Source organism: Amphiura filiformis, chromosome 8 (genome assembly GCF_039555335.1).
Source record: "Amphiura filiformis chromosome 8, Afil_fr2py, whole genome shotgun sequence".
Lineage (NCBI taxonomy): Eukaryota > Metazoa > Echinodermata > Ophiuroidea > Amphilepidida > Amphiuridae > Amphiura > Amphiura filiformis.
The window spans coordinates 16,640,222-16,658,479 of record NC_092635.1 but is presented as its reverse complement, the minus strand read 5'-3'; the positions used below and the strand labels follow the sequence as shown (position 1 = coordinate 16,658,479).

Below are 18,258 nucleotides of genomic sequence, written 5' to 3'. Positions count from 1 at the left end.
CCAACTTTATTGTACTACCACTTTGTGGTGGATGGTCACATATTCTGATATTCATCCAGACGAACCTAAACAAATGCTTTACATGCTCATATTGTATACATTCGATTAATTGATTATGTACATGAACAGCTTTCTGTTCACCTTATACACTTAGAAGGGAAAGGACACTAATTAGTGGAAAGGATATAAGAAGTACATTGACATGCTGGTTGGCTGATTTTTTAGTCACCCGCAAACAAATATCCATCGATGTAATAACTACGCATGAAAGGCACAACCAAGCCTGTGATTATGTCTTGTGTAAGAGATGCTTTCTTGTGTAAGAGATGCTTGTTTACATTGTAGATTTGTCAACATTTTTGTACACCTTGTTGCCAAAAGCATGGCCCAGTGGTTCCGGAAATTGTGGTATACAACATTCGTAACTACCTTGACTCCCTTGGGTGGAATACCATACATTTTATTTTTCTTTTAGTAAAAGGAAGTCTGCATCAAGTCATAGACCAGCTAACAGACTGGTAGACTCCAGACAGTTCCAAATACGGGTAAATAACACATCTTTAATTCCCTATGTGTTCTGATGTAAGAAAAAAATGATCATGTATTCTCCAAAGGCTGTTGCAACAGTGCTTAAATATAGAATATTGATATCGGGATGAAGAAAAAGCATCGATAATGTAGAGCATCTCAATATTTTCACAGGACGGTAAAGACTGCATATCCCTAGGTTGTTTTAGTGCGCCCACAACTGCAATAATTTGCGGTGAGACTTTTCGCTATTGGCTAGAAATTAAATGATTCTAAAGCCTTGACACTATCTGATTGATATAGGAAAATACAATCAGTGTCTTCTGAATTAGATTTGGAACATACGTGGTGAGTTCAAATGATTTCTACCAAAAGTCTTTAAAATGTTTTGTTCTTATGATAGCTTGTTATCAGATGGTATCTATTATTTGTCAAACTTTCATCTGTTTCTCTTATATCTTCCGATCAAAAACCATGGTTTTTTTTTCAAATCAAATTTCTATGAATATTCAACTTATTACTCTCACAGGTTTTTCTTTTGAGTACAATATCAACAAATATCTGCAAGAAACGAATCTGGGTACAAATTATATCATCACACCCCAACAACAGGTTATTTGTTGTTGTTGCAATTTTTCGCTGGTATCTAAAACAAAAGTTCAAGCACTTTCATCACTGAGTGTACAACTGACATACATGTACAGCAGCATAAACATATCGATATTGAAGATACTGAAGTTCTTGATACTTTGATATAGTCTGTCTCATCTTAATATGTCTAACCTATGACTATACTCTGGTCGTAATTGGCAGGACTCATAACATTATGGATTGACATAGAATAGCGTACAAACAGCTTGGCGCAACACCTACATGTACGCGAACTGGGCTTTGTATATTACTTGACTGACACACGCTTTTGTAAATGTACACAGGCGTAAGTTGTTAGTTTATTGACGTGCGCAGTAACAAAAACCAAATAATTTTCACCTATTACTAGCTGATCATAGTATTGGTCAAAACCAATTTGAAGAAACTTACTTTCTTGCTGACAGTTTCGTCAGTGAACCACTGACTGTTTTTCGAAGCTTGATGTTGTTGTGATGATCCAACAGCTGATGACTGGCGGGAAGTTATGTTACTTCCGGTGTGATGTTAGTCTTGCTGACTTAGATTGTGACTTAGATCTTTAATGAAGTTTAATTGTCTTGACAAACACATACTTCACTTTCCAGCCGGGGCACCATTTAGGGTTCGCCAGTTTGTCCCCTCACAGCTAATATCTTTATGGAGTGTCTAGAGCAATCCTCACTGCTCCCCTAGAGTGCAACGCTATGTGGATGACATACTCAAAATGGTCAAAAAGACACGGCTGAAACGCTGAAGGCACACCTAAATCAAGTTGATACCACATCCATCATTAAATTCATATATGAAGACGAACAAGACCACCAAATTCCATTCATAGACACACTCATTATACGGAAACCTGACAAACTGGTAGGTCTGGTAGTAAACCTTATGTAGAGGAAGTGTCAGAAAGAGTTAGCAGAGCACTCAAGAAACATGTATCAAATCGTAACAGCCATGAGACCACATACTACGATCAGAAAAATGGTGATCCACCCGAAAGACAAAAAAGATCTGGTCAAAACCCCAAACTGTGCTTACAAAATCCCTTGCGGTAGTTGCGATCTAATGTATGTTGGTGAAACAAAAAGAACTTTCGGCACACATTTGGATGAACACAGAAGGGGGCAGAGTCCACAGAGAAAGCGAGTCAACAGAAATACACAAGGTCAAAAAGAAAGGAATCCGAGAGCCAAGGGCTTAGGCAGCCAGCAGTGTAGGGAGTGTTTTACACACCCAAATTTGTAAATACACACCCATTGCCGATGATTGCCCACATGGCCTATACTTTGTACACAAATCTTAAATCTACACACCCAGTTTTCTTAATTTACACACTCAAAATTTCAAATCCTGCCTAAGACCCTGCCGAGAGCCATTTCAAGAACTCAGCTATTAGTGACCATGTTGCCAGGGCTAATCATATTATCAATTGGGGGAGTCAAAAATCTTAGAGAGAGAAAGTGATAGAAAAACAAAATGGATCAAAGAATCAATTCAGATCAATCAGGAGAAGGCGGCGAGGAGTGATGAACAGAGACGAGGAGATCTACAATCTAAGTCACATGTTTGATCCACTGTTGGAGACTGCTAGCAAGACTAACATCGCTACCAGAAGTAACATAACTTACCACCAGTCATCAGCTGTTAGATCATCACAACATCAAGCTTAGAAAAAGTCAGTGGTTCACTGACGGAACTGACAGCAATAAAGTAAGTTTCTTCAATTGGTTTTGACAAATCAAAAACTTTTAAGATTTGAACAAATCTAGCTTATGACTGGGCCACAAACCGAACAAGTCTAGCCTATAACCATGCCATAAACTGAACAAGTCTAGTCTATGATCATGCCACAAAGTGAATAAGTCCAACCTATGAATTTGTGCCAAACTAAACAAGTTTAGCCTATCAAACACAAATGCTTTTGGTATAATTTTTGCTACAATACATTTAAATGTTGGGTTAAGTAAAGTTTATAAAATGTTTTTTAAGTAAATATTGCCACAAAATGTTATTGAAATTTTGAACATTTTCTTTAAAGCAGTTTTTAAAACATTGTTGTGCGTTGTGTGTACCGTGCCACAAGCTGAACAAGTCTAGTCTACGATTGATTATGCCACAAACTAAACAAGTCTAGGCTATGTCTGTTGCTTTCAAATTACTTATAAGTGTGTTCCTTGGCAAATTATATAAGTCTGTTCCTCTGCAAATTACATAAGTCTGTTCCTTGGCTTGGTTACTAATTAAACTCAACATGTCTAGCCTTTGCTTTTATATAATAATCAACGACGTTGCATGACGACGCACACATCTTATAGACATAAACACTACATTGTTTTACCTCTTTGGGAGTTTTGTGTGCAGCACATAGAAATATCCACTGCTCTGTGGCTGTCATCTGTGTGCAGGAATCAGGACTGCATTCAGCCTGAAAGAAAGAAAGAAAGCAGGAAAAATTATATGACATTATCAATCAATAAGGACACACAATGTTACAAAAACAGTTTATCAAGAAAAGCAGATTAAAACTAAATGGCACAAATGGTTTTGATTGATGGTGTGTAATAGGTGAACATATTATTGAAAGACAATTGAATCTGCTTTGCCTACGATGTATTCTCACAAGCTTGGTCAGAGCATCCCAATCACAAACCATTGTCCATATTTTGATCTAAGTTAACTTCAAATGTTTGCCAACACTTGCAGTTTCTAACTGATGCATTTAAAATGTTTGTGGCTAATTTTATAGCATATAATGTGACGTGTCATGTCAAAAGGAGACACTTTTGGGCAGGTTATCAATTTTGAGGTTTTTACAAATCTTAAATAAAGAGATATTTTGCTCCACAACGCTGTTTTCCCCAATGAAATCGGACATTCCTAAGCGAAGATATTGAGTTCGTAAGTTATGGTATTATAAAATTGGAAATTAAGATATCGGCCTTTAAAAATATTATTGACAATGTTGAGATTAGGAATTAGCTTGAAAAATGTCTCAAAAAATACAAGATGCCATTATATTCCAGTCTGAAACTATCATACAATATTTTTAACATTAATAACATCACAAATGCGCAACAAACACAAATTATGAAAAAATCACCCTATGCTGATTTTTGGCTATTTCTCCATTTAAAATCCTGCCCAAAAGTGTCTCCTTTTGACATGACACATCACATATTTCTATCCTTATATGGAGGTCTATCATCCAAACACTAATACTAAATATCTAAAGTTTTGAGTTAGTTGATTATGCTTGGATATTAGAAGGGTGAAGGTTGTGCATTACAGTAGCCATCAGAAGTTAACTGTACATACTGAAACACCCGCCCATCACCTTGTTTGTTCATTGTATTTATTAAATATCTCAGGCCTACAATATCACTGTGCTTTCTTGGAGGACAGTATGGGGATGAGGCTGTCAATGGGGTCAATTTATTAAAGTGGCATAAACTTTTTTATTCACATTTCTTGGGTGATGCTCACTTTGCAAGAAATACACAGGCTCCTAAAAGCATGGACCTGCGATGTTTAGTGGATTTAACCTCAATACCAGTGCCATAACAAACATGCACTTTGAAGAACAAACACGGTGCTAACAGCTAGGCAAATGACACAAAAATCAATGATACATCCTGGAAATCATGTCAGATAGAAATTGAATCCTGTTAAACTGTGTTGTATGTCCATGATGATGATGATGACATTGGTGGTACTTTTTGGTTGCCAAGGAAACTGATAATCTCCTCAATATTATTAATGATGCATGTGCACTTATTTGGAATTTAAAATAGACTGTTACCATGCACTTGACATTTGCCTGGGGATAATTGCTACAATAAGTGATGCGATCAAGCAAAATGAGTTTCATGTCGGTCAAAATCAACATTCAGTTTTTAATTTCAGTAAATGAGCCATTCTCACAGCTTTATTTTCCTGAAAACACCATTATAATAGGACTTATGGTTCCAAAGATTTGGCAATTTTAGTGTTGCTCAGAACAATAAAATACAGAGGAAGTTGAATACTATTATTGGCTATATCTCAAAATCATCCTTGATGTTGGTCTTCAAGTGACATAAATTATGCAACAGGGCCCACAGGATAACAGTGCCATACACTGAAGGGGCTACCCTGTATAATGACCAATATTCTTATGTCCTTGTCAGATTGGCCCTATATATATTTTCCGCATTTTTGGCAAGCCAAAACAAGGGTGGAAAGCAATTTTTGGCGGGACAAAAGGCCATAAAAAATGGGGGGGGGAGTTTGATTACTATAGTATTTGTTAGATAACATCCCTGGATAACCCAATGCGGTACTAAATACCCAATGCATGCTCACCAGCCAATCTTTCATTACAATGTACTACATGTTTTAGCCCACGCACCAGCTACAAGTGTTAAGCAATATTGATCGCACCCTGAAACAATTATACCCCCAAACTGAAGTAAACACTGAGGGTACTAAAAACGAATCAAGGCCGGGTGCCTGAGTGTTAAGTTCCGTTTACCAAATTGGATGCATAGACGTATATCGGAAGGATCTCCAGAACACTATTTATTTACATCCGTACATTAGTATAGATATTCCTATAGTCTTAATCCATCGAGTATCACGGTAACTTAAGAAATCCATGGTGGTTCTAAGTTGTCAAGCTGATGACAGGATTTGTGCAAAAACCTGCCGACATATGCATCAAACAGTATAGGCAATCTCCAATCTTAGAGTATTGTTTAAAGTGATGCTTACGTGCAAGTCATGCCAACAGCAACATCTTGGACGTGTCTGGGTCATTGCAAAGTATAAATCATAGCTAAAACTGTCCATGCTGCAATATTTAAAACTTACCCTCCAGTGAAATTAATGAGAATTATACAATACTAAAGGAGCTCATTTGGGGTGAATAACATCTGAAAGTCCTGACCTTTATCAAATGAATGCAGTGGCATGCGCAAAGGCCCCCAGTTAGACCTATCGGTCAGGGAAAATGGTCATTCGGGGGAACTGGAGTTTCAAAAAACCTAAAATCCATGAGCTTCTGGACCCTGGGAGGTTTAAAAAAGTGTGAAACCCATGCACGTATTTTGGGGGAGGGGGCTTTGGGGGCGCCAGCCCCCTGGGGTAAAAGCAGGGGCGGCCAAAACGAAGGGGCGGCGGAAGATGAAGGGGTGGCAAACGAAGAGGCGCTGGAAGAAGAAGGGGCGGCAAAAAGACTTAGTAAGAAAAAAGGGCGGAAAATTTTGATAAGTATAAAATTTTTTGAACAATTCATGAAAATGTGTTGCTTATAGGGCGCTAGCGTTTATAATCAACCTTTTCAGGCTGTTGAGGAAGGGGCAGCAAAATTGAATTTCCTTCAGCCCCGGTAGGTGCGGCCACGGCACGCCACTGACCCCAATTGAACTCTATCGATTTTTGTCCTTTTGTTTTGCTCTTCACTTTTTCAAACCATCTAAAAAAAGTTGGGTCAACCTTTTTGGGCGCCTTGTGCCCCCCAGTCAAAAAATCCTGCACCAAAATATGTGAAAAAAACACCAGATTTTGATATGAAATTAGGGTCCATCCCTTAGAGGGCATCTGTTCAACCAATTAATTCAGTTAATAAATTTATAATAGGTTTAAGAAAGCACAATGGACACAGTAATATTGCACGAGACATATTCAAGTCCAATGTTTTAAAACTCATAACAAGACCAATAATTATTACTTATATCATGTTTTTGAGCAATACAACAAAAATTGTAAAATTTAGTATATGATACATAATTGGTGTTAAGCATCCAATTTTATCATTATTATATTTTGGATGCAATATTTTCACACACAATTGTGAATATACTGAAAACTTCTTTTGAGACAGAAAAATCAAACCTATTCTGTCACAGACAAGCAGTGTGAACAAATAACCATTTTCCCTTTGGCCTTCTCTGGCTTTGCAATCAAACATTCCACCAAGCTAAGTCTAAGTGTTCACAACAGCATATTAATTTGACCTGATACTTTGATATTTAATGTACCGGATATCAATGTTTGCACAGTATTTTTTGTGGGACCTTGATATTTTTTCACGGCAGTGAAATGATGCCACTTTCCCCCACATCTCATATGCACAGTTTATCCCTTACATATCCTGTGTCATGAATATGTATTTTAGCCCACCAGCCCTGTGGTTAAGAGTCTAGGAAATAATTCCTAATATCTCATACCCTAGTTTGTATGCCTTTATCTAATCTTGCCACACATGACAACTTACTAATTAGCCCTAACCCGGAAAAGAGTCTGTCCAGGAGTAGGAATTTTTTAGCCTTTTTAGAAACATGTTTGCAATTGGCTTATAGCCATCACATGCTGACAATACACATAACTGATTGGTTAATCAAAACTAGCAGGGTCATGGCCAGGCCTGATTACAAAGTAAACATATCATTCTGTATAGATAACTGTGCAGCAAGCGATTTACTTCAGAAAATTACTACATTGCACAAAACTAAGTCCATTATCTATTCTCTATAGGGTTAATTGAATGTTAGCTAATGTGTATTGACTCTTGTAATGACCCATGTGTAGGCCTATAAAAGCTTATAAACCTGTATAATATTGGTGTTCATACATATCCCTGACCCTGACAAAAGCTAGCAAGAGCAAGCTGTGTAATTATTTTGTTTATTTGTGATAAGATACAATTTTCTTCATAGTTATAGCCAAATTTGTTTCCCAGTAGGTGACTTAATAAAATTCCTTTAAAAAGGAATGGGCACCCAATGTGAGCTTGGTCGTGATGTGGTAAATTTCATGGTGTTTAGATTTGGTATTATTATCTCTTGCAAACCCGGTGATACCTCATTATAGAAATCAGACCTGTCGATAGGTTGTAAGAGGGGATAGCCTTTTTCAGGCACGAAAAAAAGAAAGTTTTGCTACTTTGCAACGCAATAAAAACCTAAATGCAAAACGAGATCCTGTAGGTGGCTCCCGAGGTGGCTTAAAAAACTAAATGCAAAATGAGGTTTTTAAAAAATATTGTTTTCCAGAGTCAAGACGCAGGTATCATTATTAAGCCTCATATCACTTATTTATTGTCGAATAAGTGCAGAGTAGGTTAGATATGAATATTGAATGTTAGACCAAAGTAGCTCAAAGTACATGTACTATACACCTGATCCAAATTCTTGTTTATATTTAAACAGTCCTCGATGTAAACTTTATGCATCTAATGATGCAGCTGGGATGAAAAGCCAACCACTAATTGAAAATTTTGACCTTTCATATTGAAGATATACATTTTTCCCCAAAAGACCTACATTTTTGTGGTGTTTGGGGAAAGGTCAAAATTTTCATGTGAAGGACGGCTTTTCATCCCAGCTACATACACTTTAAGTACATATAATTAGATTTATACAAAAATATCAATTTTTAATCACTTGCCACAACATGTGTATTATATCGCGAATTAACAAAACAAAAACCATTTTATTTTATATCAGAAGGACATTCTCTGTATTCACTAGAATTACGCGGTTCGTAAATAAGGTGGCCCCCACAACAAAGGTTGGAAAATATAAAGAATACTATCACAAGACCCAAGTTTGAAGTTGATCGGTGATTGCGTTTAACCTGGAGAGTGGATTAATGGAAATGTAGGCAAAATATGCAAATGAACTCATTAATATTCATAAATATGCAAATGCAATTTGATATGTCTGATGATCCCACATGTGAAGACGTCGCTATCCAAGCCCTTAAAGCTTTTGCCAATAGATGTTCTATAAGCTGCATATTCTATCAGCGACTGCTATACCTTGTTTAGGATTTTTAAAGGAAGTACTTGCATGAGCAACCATGACTGTTACAAAGTCATGCAAGTAACTCTGAGGTTTGAATTGGTTTGAATGAGGAATACTACGGGAACCAGTGCCTTTTGTTAGAAGTCTTCCATGAGTAACTATTGACTTTTTGCTTTAATTTTTTTTGATTACATAGGAACTTTTGAGCTCTTGTAAAACTCAAAGATGCAGAATCAATGTACAAGTTCATTGACTGAGTTTACAAGAGGGTGATGTTCAAGAACCGTTAACCCTGGGGATATGTGTAAGTGCTGATCAACGTCCTTTTAATTGATTTTAAGGATTGAAGTGACATATTGTGCCAGTCTGTATCGGACATCAGCATTCATGATTATTTGGGAACAATTTTTTTCTTTGCTACAAGAAAATAACCCTTTTTCGTATTCAATTAATTAATTACCGTAATAGAATGGAGGCATGATCAATTGAAAAAACAGTGGCTGATCGACAGGAATTAAATCTAATAAATAATTTTTCACAGGTTCACCATCGCAAATAATAAATGAGACAAGTAAAAATGATCCTGTCTGGCAATCGAACCCAGGACCTCATGTTTACGAGACCTGTGCTGTAACCACTTGGCCATGGGAGCTTCATGACTAAGCAGGTTTAAATTTGAACCTATTGACCTTTTATGCACGGTAATCTGAAAACAAGATTCTACCCGCAAATTGCATATTGTGTATGCAAAATCATTCTGGTGCGTTGCTAGTAAAGCGCAAGAAACAAAAATGCACTTTTTGCACAGGGACATGCATGTTGGTAGGAACTTGGCAGTCACTTAACCTTGTCTTCTCCCTGAAAATCGCCCATAGTAGCTGAGAGCCTATCCAGAAATATGAGACCTTGTAACACCATCATCATTAGCAGAATGTAGTCTGATTATATTTTGTGCATTTTTCAATAAGCGGTAAATATTGGGATCATCAACTGTTTTTTATAAGGAATGAAACTTAATCAAGACATTTTAAGTTTTTATTTATTTTATCACAATCCGACCAACCAGTGTCGGATGACAACCATTTATTCCGTTTGGCCTCACTTAAGGCCAGTCAGAGGGGAGCATACTGCCATGAGCTAGTAGTATTAACACTTAAAATATTGAGATAAATAAAGCTGATACACAAGAGGAATGGTATTGGTCCTTCCTATAAAGGAGATCCGAAGACTTACATAAGGACTGTCATTTCTGCTCCCCATGCATGATTTTTCTCAGGAAGAGGAAATGCCAAAAACTTTATATATTATTGACCTTAACTCAAGACCCGCAAGACCTGTAGAATTATAAATGTAATTACAGGCTCTCTTGACTCTTTTCCTATAATATCAATGTATTAATACTAGTGCTAAAACTGGAATAATACAGCTCCTGCCATCTCACTCTGCTTAATACATAACAATTAACTTACTTTGTTTTTCAACCAATATGCAATGACAACAAAACTTGACAGTTCCAATGTATTGGCAAAATTTACACATTATTTTTAAACACTATAGTATGTGCTAATAAAAGAACCACCCCTCTCGGCTTTCATGAATTTTAAAAGTATCATTAAGGGCTGGGGTATGAGCGTTTGGACAGTATTTATTGTGGGACATTAGAGCACATCAGACATATCAGAATTGCATTCTGAATACGAAGAATGTCATTCTGATATCAAATAATTTTGATTTTTTGAAATTAGCAATTTAATACACATTTTATGGCAAATCATTAAAAATTGATATTTTTGATATTTAACAGTACTCGAAGTAAACTTTATAAATCTGATGATATATACTTAAAGTGTATGTAGGTGGGATGAAAAGCTGACGATCAATTGAAAATTTTGACCTTTCAGTATTGAAGATATGGATTTTTTTCCCAAAACACCAAAAAAATTAGGTCTTTTGGGAAAAAATCCATATCTTCAATATGAAAGGTCAAAATTTTCAATTGACCGTCGGCTTTTCCTCCCTGCTACATACACTTTAAGAATATGTCATTAGATTTATATAATTTACTTCGAGGACTGTTATATATCAATAATTTGAAAAATATCAAATTTTTATAATTTGTCATAAAATTTGTATTATATTGTGATTTTCAAAAAATGAAAATTATTTGATATCAGAAAGACATGCCTCGTATTCAGAATGCAATTCGATAGGTCTGAGGTGCTCTCATGTCCCACAAAAAATACTGTCGAAACGCAATAAACGCTCATTTTAGATCCCTTAACCAAAGGCATAATTTAACCCAAACACTCCTTTTTTCAAGGTAAACTTAAGTAATACATGTTGCTTCAACATTTGTTGCCACAAGCATTTCTTAATGCACTTTTGTGTTCATTTCCTACATAAGAAGACTAACCTTTACACACTTCCTTGTACTTAAACAGCTGACTTTGCCCCTCTAGTGCACTTCTCTGCCACCCACATGCCTCTTATTTAACCCTATCAGTATTAGGTGTATATAACATCTAAAGGAATCCATGGTGATTGTGTGGGCTGACACTTCTCTCTTGTGCATGCAACATCTTAAAGCATCCACTTATCACACTCCTTAAGGTGGTAATGTGTTGTAGGCATTTTTCACGTCTGCGGTTCAGACACCATCACATTACCAAGCTAACAATATCCTCAGACGTGCGTCTTTTTTTGAAAACACAGAACCTGTGGCCCTTGCACTTGTGGTGTGTTTGATTAAATAGGGAAGCTAGCTAGTCTAATAATCTACTTTCAGGCAAAATTAAGCCCAAGAATGGGGTCATGTTTGGTTTCAATGGTGCACGCAGGCATTCATGTTTCCTGATAGCAAATAAATGGTGTACTCGCATTACAGACATTGCTTACGTAATGCCTGCCTCCGGAAGACTGTCAGTCCACTCAGGTTGCATTACAACTACCAAGAATCAGCCCGCTATTATGTAATCTATGAATATGTAACTTGCCAATCAGGAGAGTGGTATTGATTAGGAGAATGTTTCTCAAACTTTGTACTAGTATATTAAAGGAGCTGTACCCTGGGGCATTGGTCATTGACAAGTGGGATCATCTGTCAACAAATATTCACGTAAAATGGTCATTTTCAAGATCAAAGCACTGTACATACGTATTAACATGAATATAGTGCTCAATAAATATAAGTATTAAGGGTCCTTTGAGAAAAAAACTGGATGAAATCACAGATCCTGGAATTTCCAGGATCTGTGATGAAATCAAGTCTGTAATCCCTTGTAATGGAGGGTCAGAGTCAAGAAAATTGATCATTTACTTGCTTTAGGAGTGAGAAAATTCCATACTTGTTTAGGCTATAGAAATAACACTTGCCATAATTGTTTAAGGGTGCATTTTCAGATTCAACTTCATAAACCTGATTGGCCCATCATATTGTGGCTATTTCAAGGCCCGTTCAACTGCACATGGTCTTAATCAGTGTCTCTGGAAGGAATTTGTTGTTGGGACAATCCAGTTGTTGTGCCCAAAGCTTATGACAAAAATCTCAATAAATGGTCATACTGGACTGAAAACCTCTCTTTCATATCTTCTTCCTGGAAGGCTTGGAACCAATTCTGGGGAGTTGTGTGCCAACCAGAACACTTGTGTCAATCAGTTGCCATGCAGGTGCACACTGAGAGGTAATGCAGCTTATACATGTACGTCTTATAACATACATACATCATTTTCTCAAGCCAATAAATAGGAAGCAACTATTTCATTGCTCAAATCTCAACCTAATAACACTGCTAGTTCCTGCTGGTGGCTGGAATATCATTTCAGCTTGAAAGAGTTATTTAAGCAACAGCATTACCTGGGCAGTGACTTTTTATGAGAGATATATCAAATAGACCCTACCTGTGAAAAAGTCAATTCTATTTTTGACCTCAAATAGGATTATGACAGATAGTTGTCCTACATTGATTTGTGTAAATCAGTGTTAACACTGTACCATCTGTAATTTCAAGTAGTCTTCCGCAAGCAATATTTTCTGTTTATTCTGTCGACATCCACGGGAAGACAAATTAATTAGTCTATTAACAAAAAGATCCGATAGCATACCTACAAAGGATAAATTGATAGTGTCCGACTAAATTAACTAAATAATGCTCAAAATCAACATTTACTTTAGTGAGTTTGGACGATGCAAATAGAATGACGCATGTTTACACAATGCGTGGCAATGGGTTTGACTGAATTCCATAATGACGTAATCAAAAATCAAGTTGCGTCTTCTTATTAGAGTTAACAGAGTCTTTTCCCAATTCTAGAAAACAAAATTGCAGAACTAATTTGTTTTAATATTTAAAATATCACTTGTTTTGCCAGAGGACTGTAAGATACGAATACATCAGGGAAATAAAAGCAGCGATAGAAACTGATCTACAAAATAAAGCCACATCAAAATTACCAAAGATACAAATGCATACGTATAGGATGTGTGGTGAATGGGTGATATTCTGGCTGGCTGGCAGACAAATATAAACATATAAATTGTAAACAAGAGCTTTCAAAGTATGGTGTGCTTTGGCAAAGCATTTGCCGTCTTTATTATAGATCATTTCCGCAGAGACCAGATATCATCTGTGATCTAAATGAGGTACCCAGTCATTTTACAAATATTAACTGTCTACCAGTGTGCATCACACGGGTTAGCATGGATCGTACCATTTCACAAAACGGTATGTACGTTGAGGGAAATGGAACAATTCATCTTTCTCCGAGTGATTAAATTTACATGTAGGCCTACATGTATCCATGACACAATTTAAAACAGTTAATATTTACTTTATAATCACTCACACATATATTCTATAACTTTTCAATAATATTAGATGTACTCCTTTATCAACACATTAATATATTTTGTTGTGACATAATCCAATTATTTACCTACAACTAAATCTGGGAGTCTAAGACCCGGTCCACACAAGCGTGTTTTTTACAATCGAGTCGCAATCGTATTATGATATTAGTACCGTGTGTCAGCTCAATGTCGTCGGCATACTACAACCGTGTCATCATTCGCGAATGATGAAAATTTCCATCATTGGGACGGTTTCTAGCATGATTGTGTCGTAATTGCCGATGAAAATTACCTGCGTGTACGCATTTTGTCGTTGTATTTATGTTTACTTAATGGGGCTTCGTAAATACTGTAGCATGAATTTATTACGACACGATGACGAGCTGCTGACCGTGTGGATGCTCTCTTCAGTCATGTATCATAATCGTGTCATAATCGAGTAATTACGACACAATGACGAAAATATACTAATGGACTGAGTGAAATGCTGGTTTCATACTTTCTACCGCTTGTCGCTCTGACAACGATTTTGCTTCACTGCACAGTCGCACCAGAAACACTGGCAGTGACCAGCGGCATGTTGATATATCAATCACTCTGCCGCTTTGCCAAAAATGGCAAATCGCTAGGCATTAAATTCAAGTCAACTCGGGAGCTGTGCTGCTCTGACATATGAGAACAGGATACAATTTTTGGCCAATTATCATGGAGCGGTGCTGAGTAGGCAACATTAGTTTTCAGAGTCATGCTGCTGCCGCTACATTTGCAGAAAGTGTCATGTGGCATGATGAAGCATCACACCGCTCAGCGGTAGAAAGTATAAAACCAGCAAGGCTCTCTCCTAACAGGTAATTATGTACTCGGGTACCTGACTGAATTTTTGGGCAGCAATCCAGATACCCCAAAAAACACAAATTTTTTTACAAAAATTGAAAAAGATAAAGACCCTAAAATTACTTGTTATTCAAGGTTGCTAACCAGAGAAATGATGCTACTTAACAAAACAAAAAAACTGTTAATTTTGTTGGTAGTGGTACAAAGCTAGTTTATTTTAATTACTTTTGCTTCTATTGAACAGCCAGGGACACATAGAATTAGTATACATTGCTAGCTCTTTGAACATTGCTAGCTGTTCAATAGAAGTAAAATGTTTGTGAATTCAAGATCTAGTGTTTATTTTAGATGTTTAATATTTGATTATTTACTTTGATTATAATTTGAGTAAAAAACTTTTTGTCTTTCAATGTTTATTGGAATTTCATTATGAAAAATTTATCAAAAAATTACAAAAATCACAACAAAAAAAGCAACAGCAGACAACAGATTTTAAAATGATTATAAAATGGTGGGTAATTAAAAGTATACATGTACATATGATCATGCAGCCATTATTAATAAAGATATTAAAGGTCAAATCTCCATTTACATAAGCTTACCTTTCTTTTTTGCAATTAAATAAATTCTATTCTATATGGAGGAAAAACACTTGATAACTTCCTCTGGCCCTCTGCTCATCTCCTCCATGATTCATTTGTTTGATATTGCTTTTATTGTTACTTTTTTTTAAATTTATGCTTCTGTTATTTGTTGTGAATTATGGAAAATATTCCAGGTACCCGAAAAACACAAAGTTTTGTACAAAAATTGAAAAAGATATAGACCCTAAAATTACTTGTTATTCAAGGTTAGAAACCAGAGAAATGCTGCTACTAATAAAAAAAAACTAATTGTTAATTTTGCTAGTACAAAGCTTGTGGTACATTTTAATTACTTTTGCTTCTATTGAACAGCCCAGAGGCACATAGAATTAGTAAACATTGCTAGCTGTTCAATAGAAGTAAAAGTAATTACAACTTTGTTTTTTATTTTATTAGCAGTATTTCTGTCTTTGTTTTTTGGTGCTTTTTTTTTGTTTCGTTTTATTTTATTAGCAGTATTTCTGTCTTTGTTTTTTGGTGCTTTTTTCCCCCACCCCACATAATCGCAAATTGACACGACAGCTTCATTCCAATTCAATTTATTTCATCCAAAACGGTCCTGTGATACACCTTCCCCAATCAAACACATTTCTCTTGCATTTGATCATCTTCTACTCTTCCCTAGAAAAAATCACTATGATACCAAACACCATGCCATGGAATTCACCATATCACGTCCAAGCTCACATAATTTGGGCGCCCATTCCTTTTTTATTTTGTTTTGTTTTTTTAGTTTCGGGTAACCAGTTACTGAAATTTTGAACCGGGTAGGCCAAGGACAGGCAGGAACTCAGGTACCCAGGAATTGGTGAGAGCCTTAGATACCAGAAAAAAGATGATGCACACAGACACGTTACTACTAGGAAGTAGTCTGTTCTGTACATGTGCACACCACATATACTCTGTCTGGCTAAGACGCAAAGGGTCATAACAAATTGCGAGGCATCAGCATCATTGGGATGGTATCAAGCAGTGATGGTTGATGGTGAATCTATTGAATAGTAGTAATCAACTAATGAACTGTCTAGTAAGAATGCTTTATGTACGAGTGACATATAAAAATAGCTATCTATGCCAAGAAAATTGGCACTTGTCTGCCAAAGCACTTCCAATCATAAAGATTGTTAAAAGTTTCAAAGGTGAATTTGAGATGAATGAGTACATTATGATTATTCTTTGGAGATGCGTAAAATTATGATTATTCTTTGGAGATGCGTAAACAAAAAATAAGGACAGCGGTCCCAGATAGGTCGTCCAAAGATATGGGAAGTGAAAAATGCACATAGTAAATATTCCTGTAAAACATTTTTTTTTTTCATTTTTGTGAAACACTTTTTTTCATTTTCAGTTAATTTTACAAGTTGATCTCAAATGACCTTTGACCTCAGTATGTAAATTTGAACACCACCATTACATAAAAGGTCCCATAATGCAGGTTTGGCTCAAGTTTGGTTGCAATTGATTGTGAACTGTTCATGTGAGACCAGATTTTGTATTTTCAGCATATTTACAAGTAGACCTTAAATGACCTTTGACTTCAGTATATGACCTTGACCAACAATAGATGAAGGTTCCCTTATGCAGCTATGGCCCAAGTTTGGTTGGTTGCAATAGGATTTTAACTGTTCATATGAGACCAAAAAGCATAATTGTTGATGGACACCCACCACCAACGCACACGGCAACACACCCCAACGGACGAACACATGACTCGTGATGCCATACATAAGGTCTTTTCCTTTGGACAACCTAAAATAAACCTTTTACAATGTGTTAAGTTGCCTAATTGTACACCTGTAATGTATACGTGTAGTTGGTATTGGAGGTGTGTAGGTGTGCATATCTTACCTGTAGTTTCACAGCTAACCCATTCAATTCCAAGCAGAATTGCCTGCAATAAAGGAGAAAGATCAACACATCACATTACTTATCACATCACTCAAATATGATTTAAACGTACATTGATTGCTAACAATACAGTAAGCCATTGAAGAATTAAGGTTATGTTCACCCTGTATATCCTAAACAAAGACAAATTTGACCAAATTAAAACAAGCAGCAGTGACATTATAATGTACATGTTATACCAGGCATTTTGCTCTTATTCTGTGGACCTGTATATTGAAATTTGATATACTTTCTGACATTTGGACCAATTTTCTGAAGACAAAATTTAAATCCATGACTTGCAAAATCTTTGTGTCCTTGTCCTTTTTAGCTTTCTCGGTCTTAGGGTAATGTGCACAAGTTATAAAGTCAAGTGTCAAGTTATATAGGTTTTAAAAAAGCAAAACAAAAACAAAACTTGATAACATTTGCTTAGAGCCAAATATTTACAGTGCAAATATGTGCAATCTACTGAAGATAGCATGGTAATTTATGTGGATACAGATTAAATCAATGCCAAATTTATTCAAAGCTACAAATGTGATATGTGGGTGGTTCTTTTATATTTTAGATGTTTAGTTGGATAATAAAGGTATTGTTTTTAGCCACTGGAGTGCATCTATCGTCTCATATAACACGGGCGACATCATTATTTTACTTTAAAAAACAACGAGGTGAAGATTAGTTGTTCAAGTTCAATTGAACTTGAACTTGATTAGTTGTTTAAAATAGTGTCAACCATGTTGACGATAGATACACTTCCGTTCAAATAAAAATATCATTAGTATTATAAATTGTAATCCAATTAAATCCTACATTTTACAAGGAATATGCGCCTCCGATTGGTTCAAATAGTCATTGTTTGTCCGGCATGCTTTCTACAGCGTGGGGGTTTGGAATTCCGAAAATCGGTAAAAAGGGTGGGGTTAAAATTCTGCTGTATAAAGAGTGGGTTTCTAAAAAGCGTGGGAGCAATATATTAAGCGTGTGGGTAAAGCTACCAATTGGAAAACAAATTATAATAAAGTAATTTGATCTCTTCAAAAACATTCATATTTTATTTGTAAATTTTGAATGAAAATCGTGGAAATTAATTTGGCTG

General features: G+C 36.1%; 1 protein-coding gene across 1 annotated transcript in view; it reads right to left on the bottom strand.

The window, feature by feature from the left end:
* The window catches only part of LOC140158707 (MOB-like protein phocein), a 68,187-nt gene that overhangs the window by 20,063 nt on the left and 29,866 nt on the right, over positions 1 to 18,258 (bottom strand). The window contains 2 exon segments of the mRNA XM_072181893.1: positions 3,500 to 3,586; positions 17,118 to 17,160. Of these exon segments, the coding sequence (XP_072037994.1) occupies positions 3,500 to 3,586; positions 17,118 to 17,160 (130 nt within the window).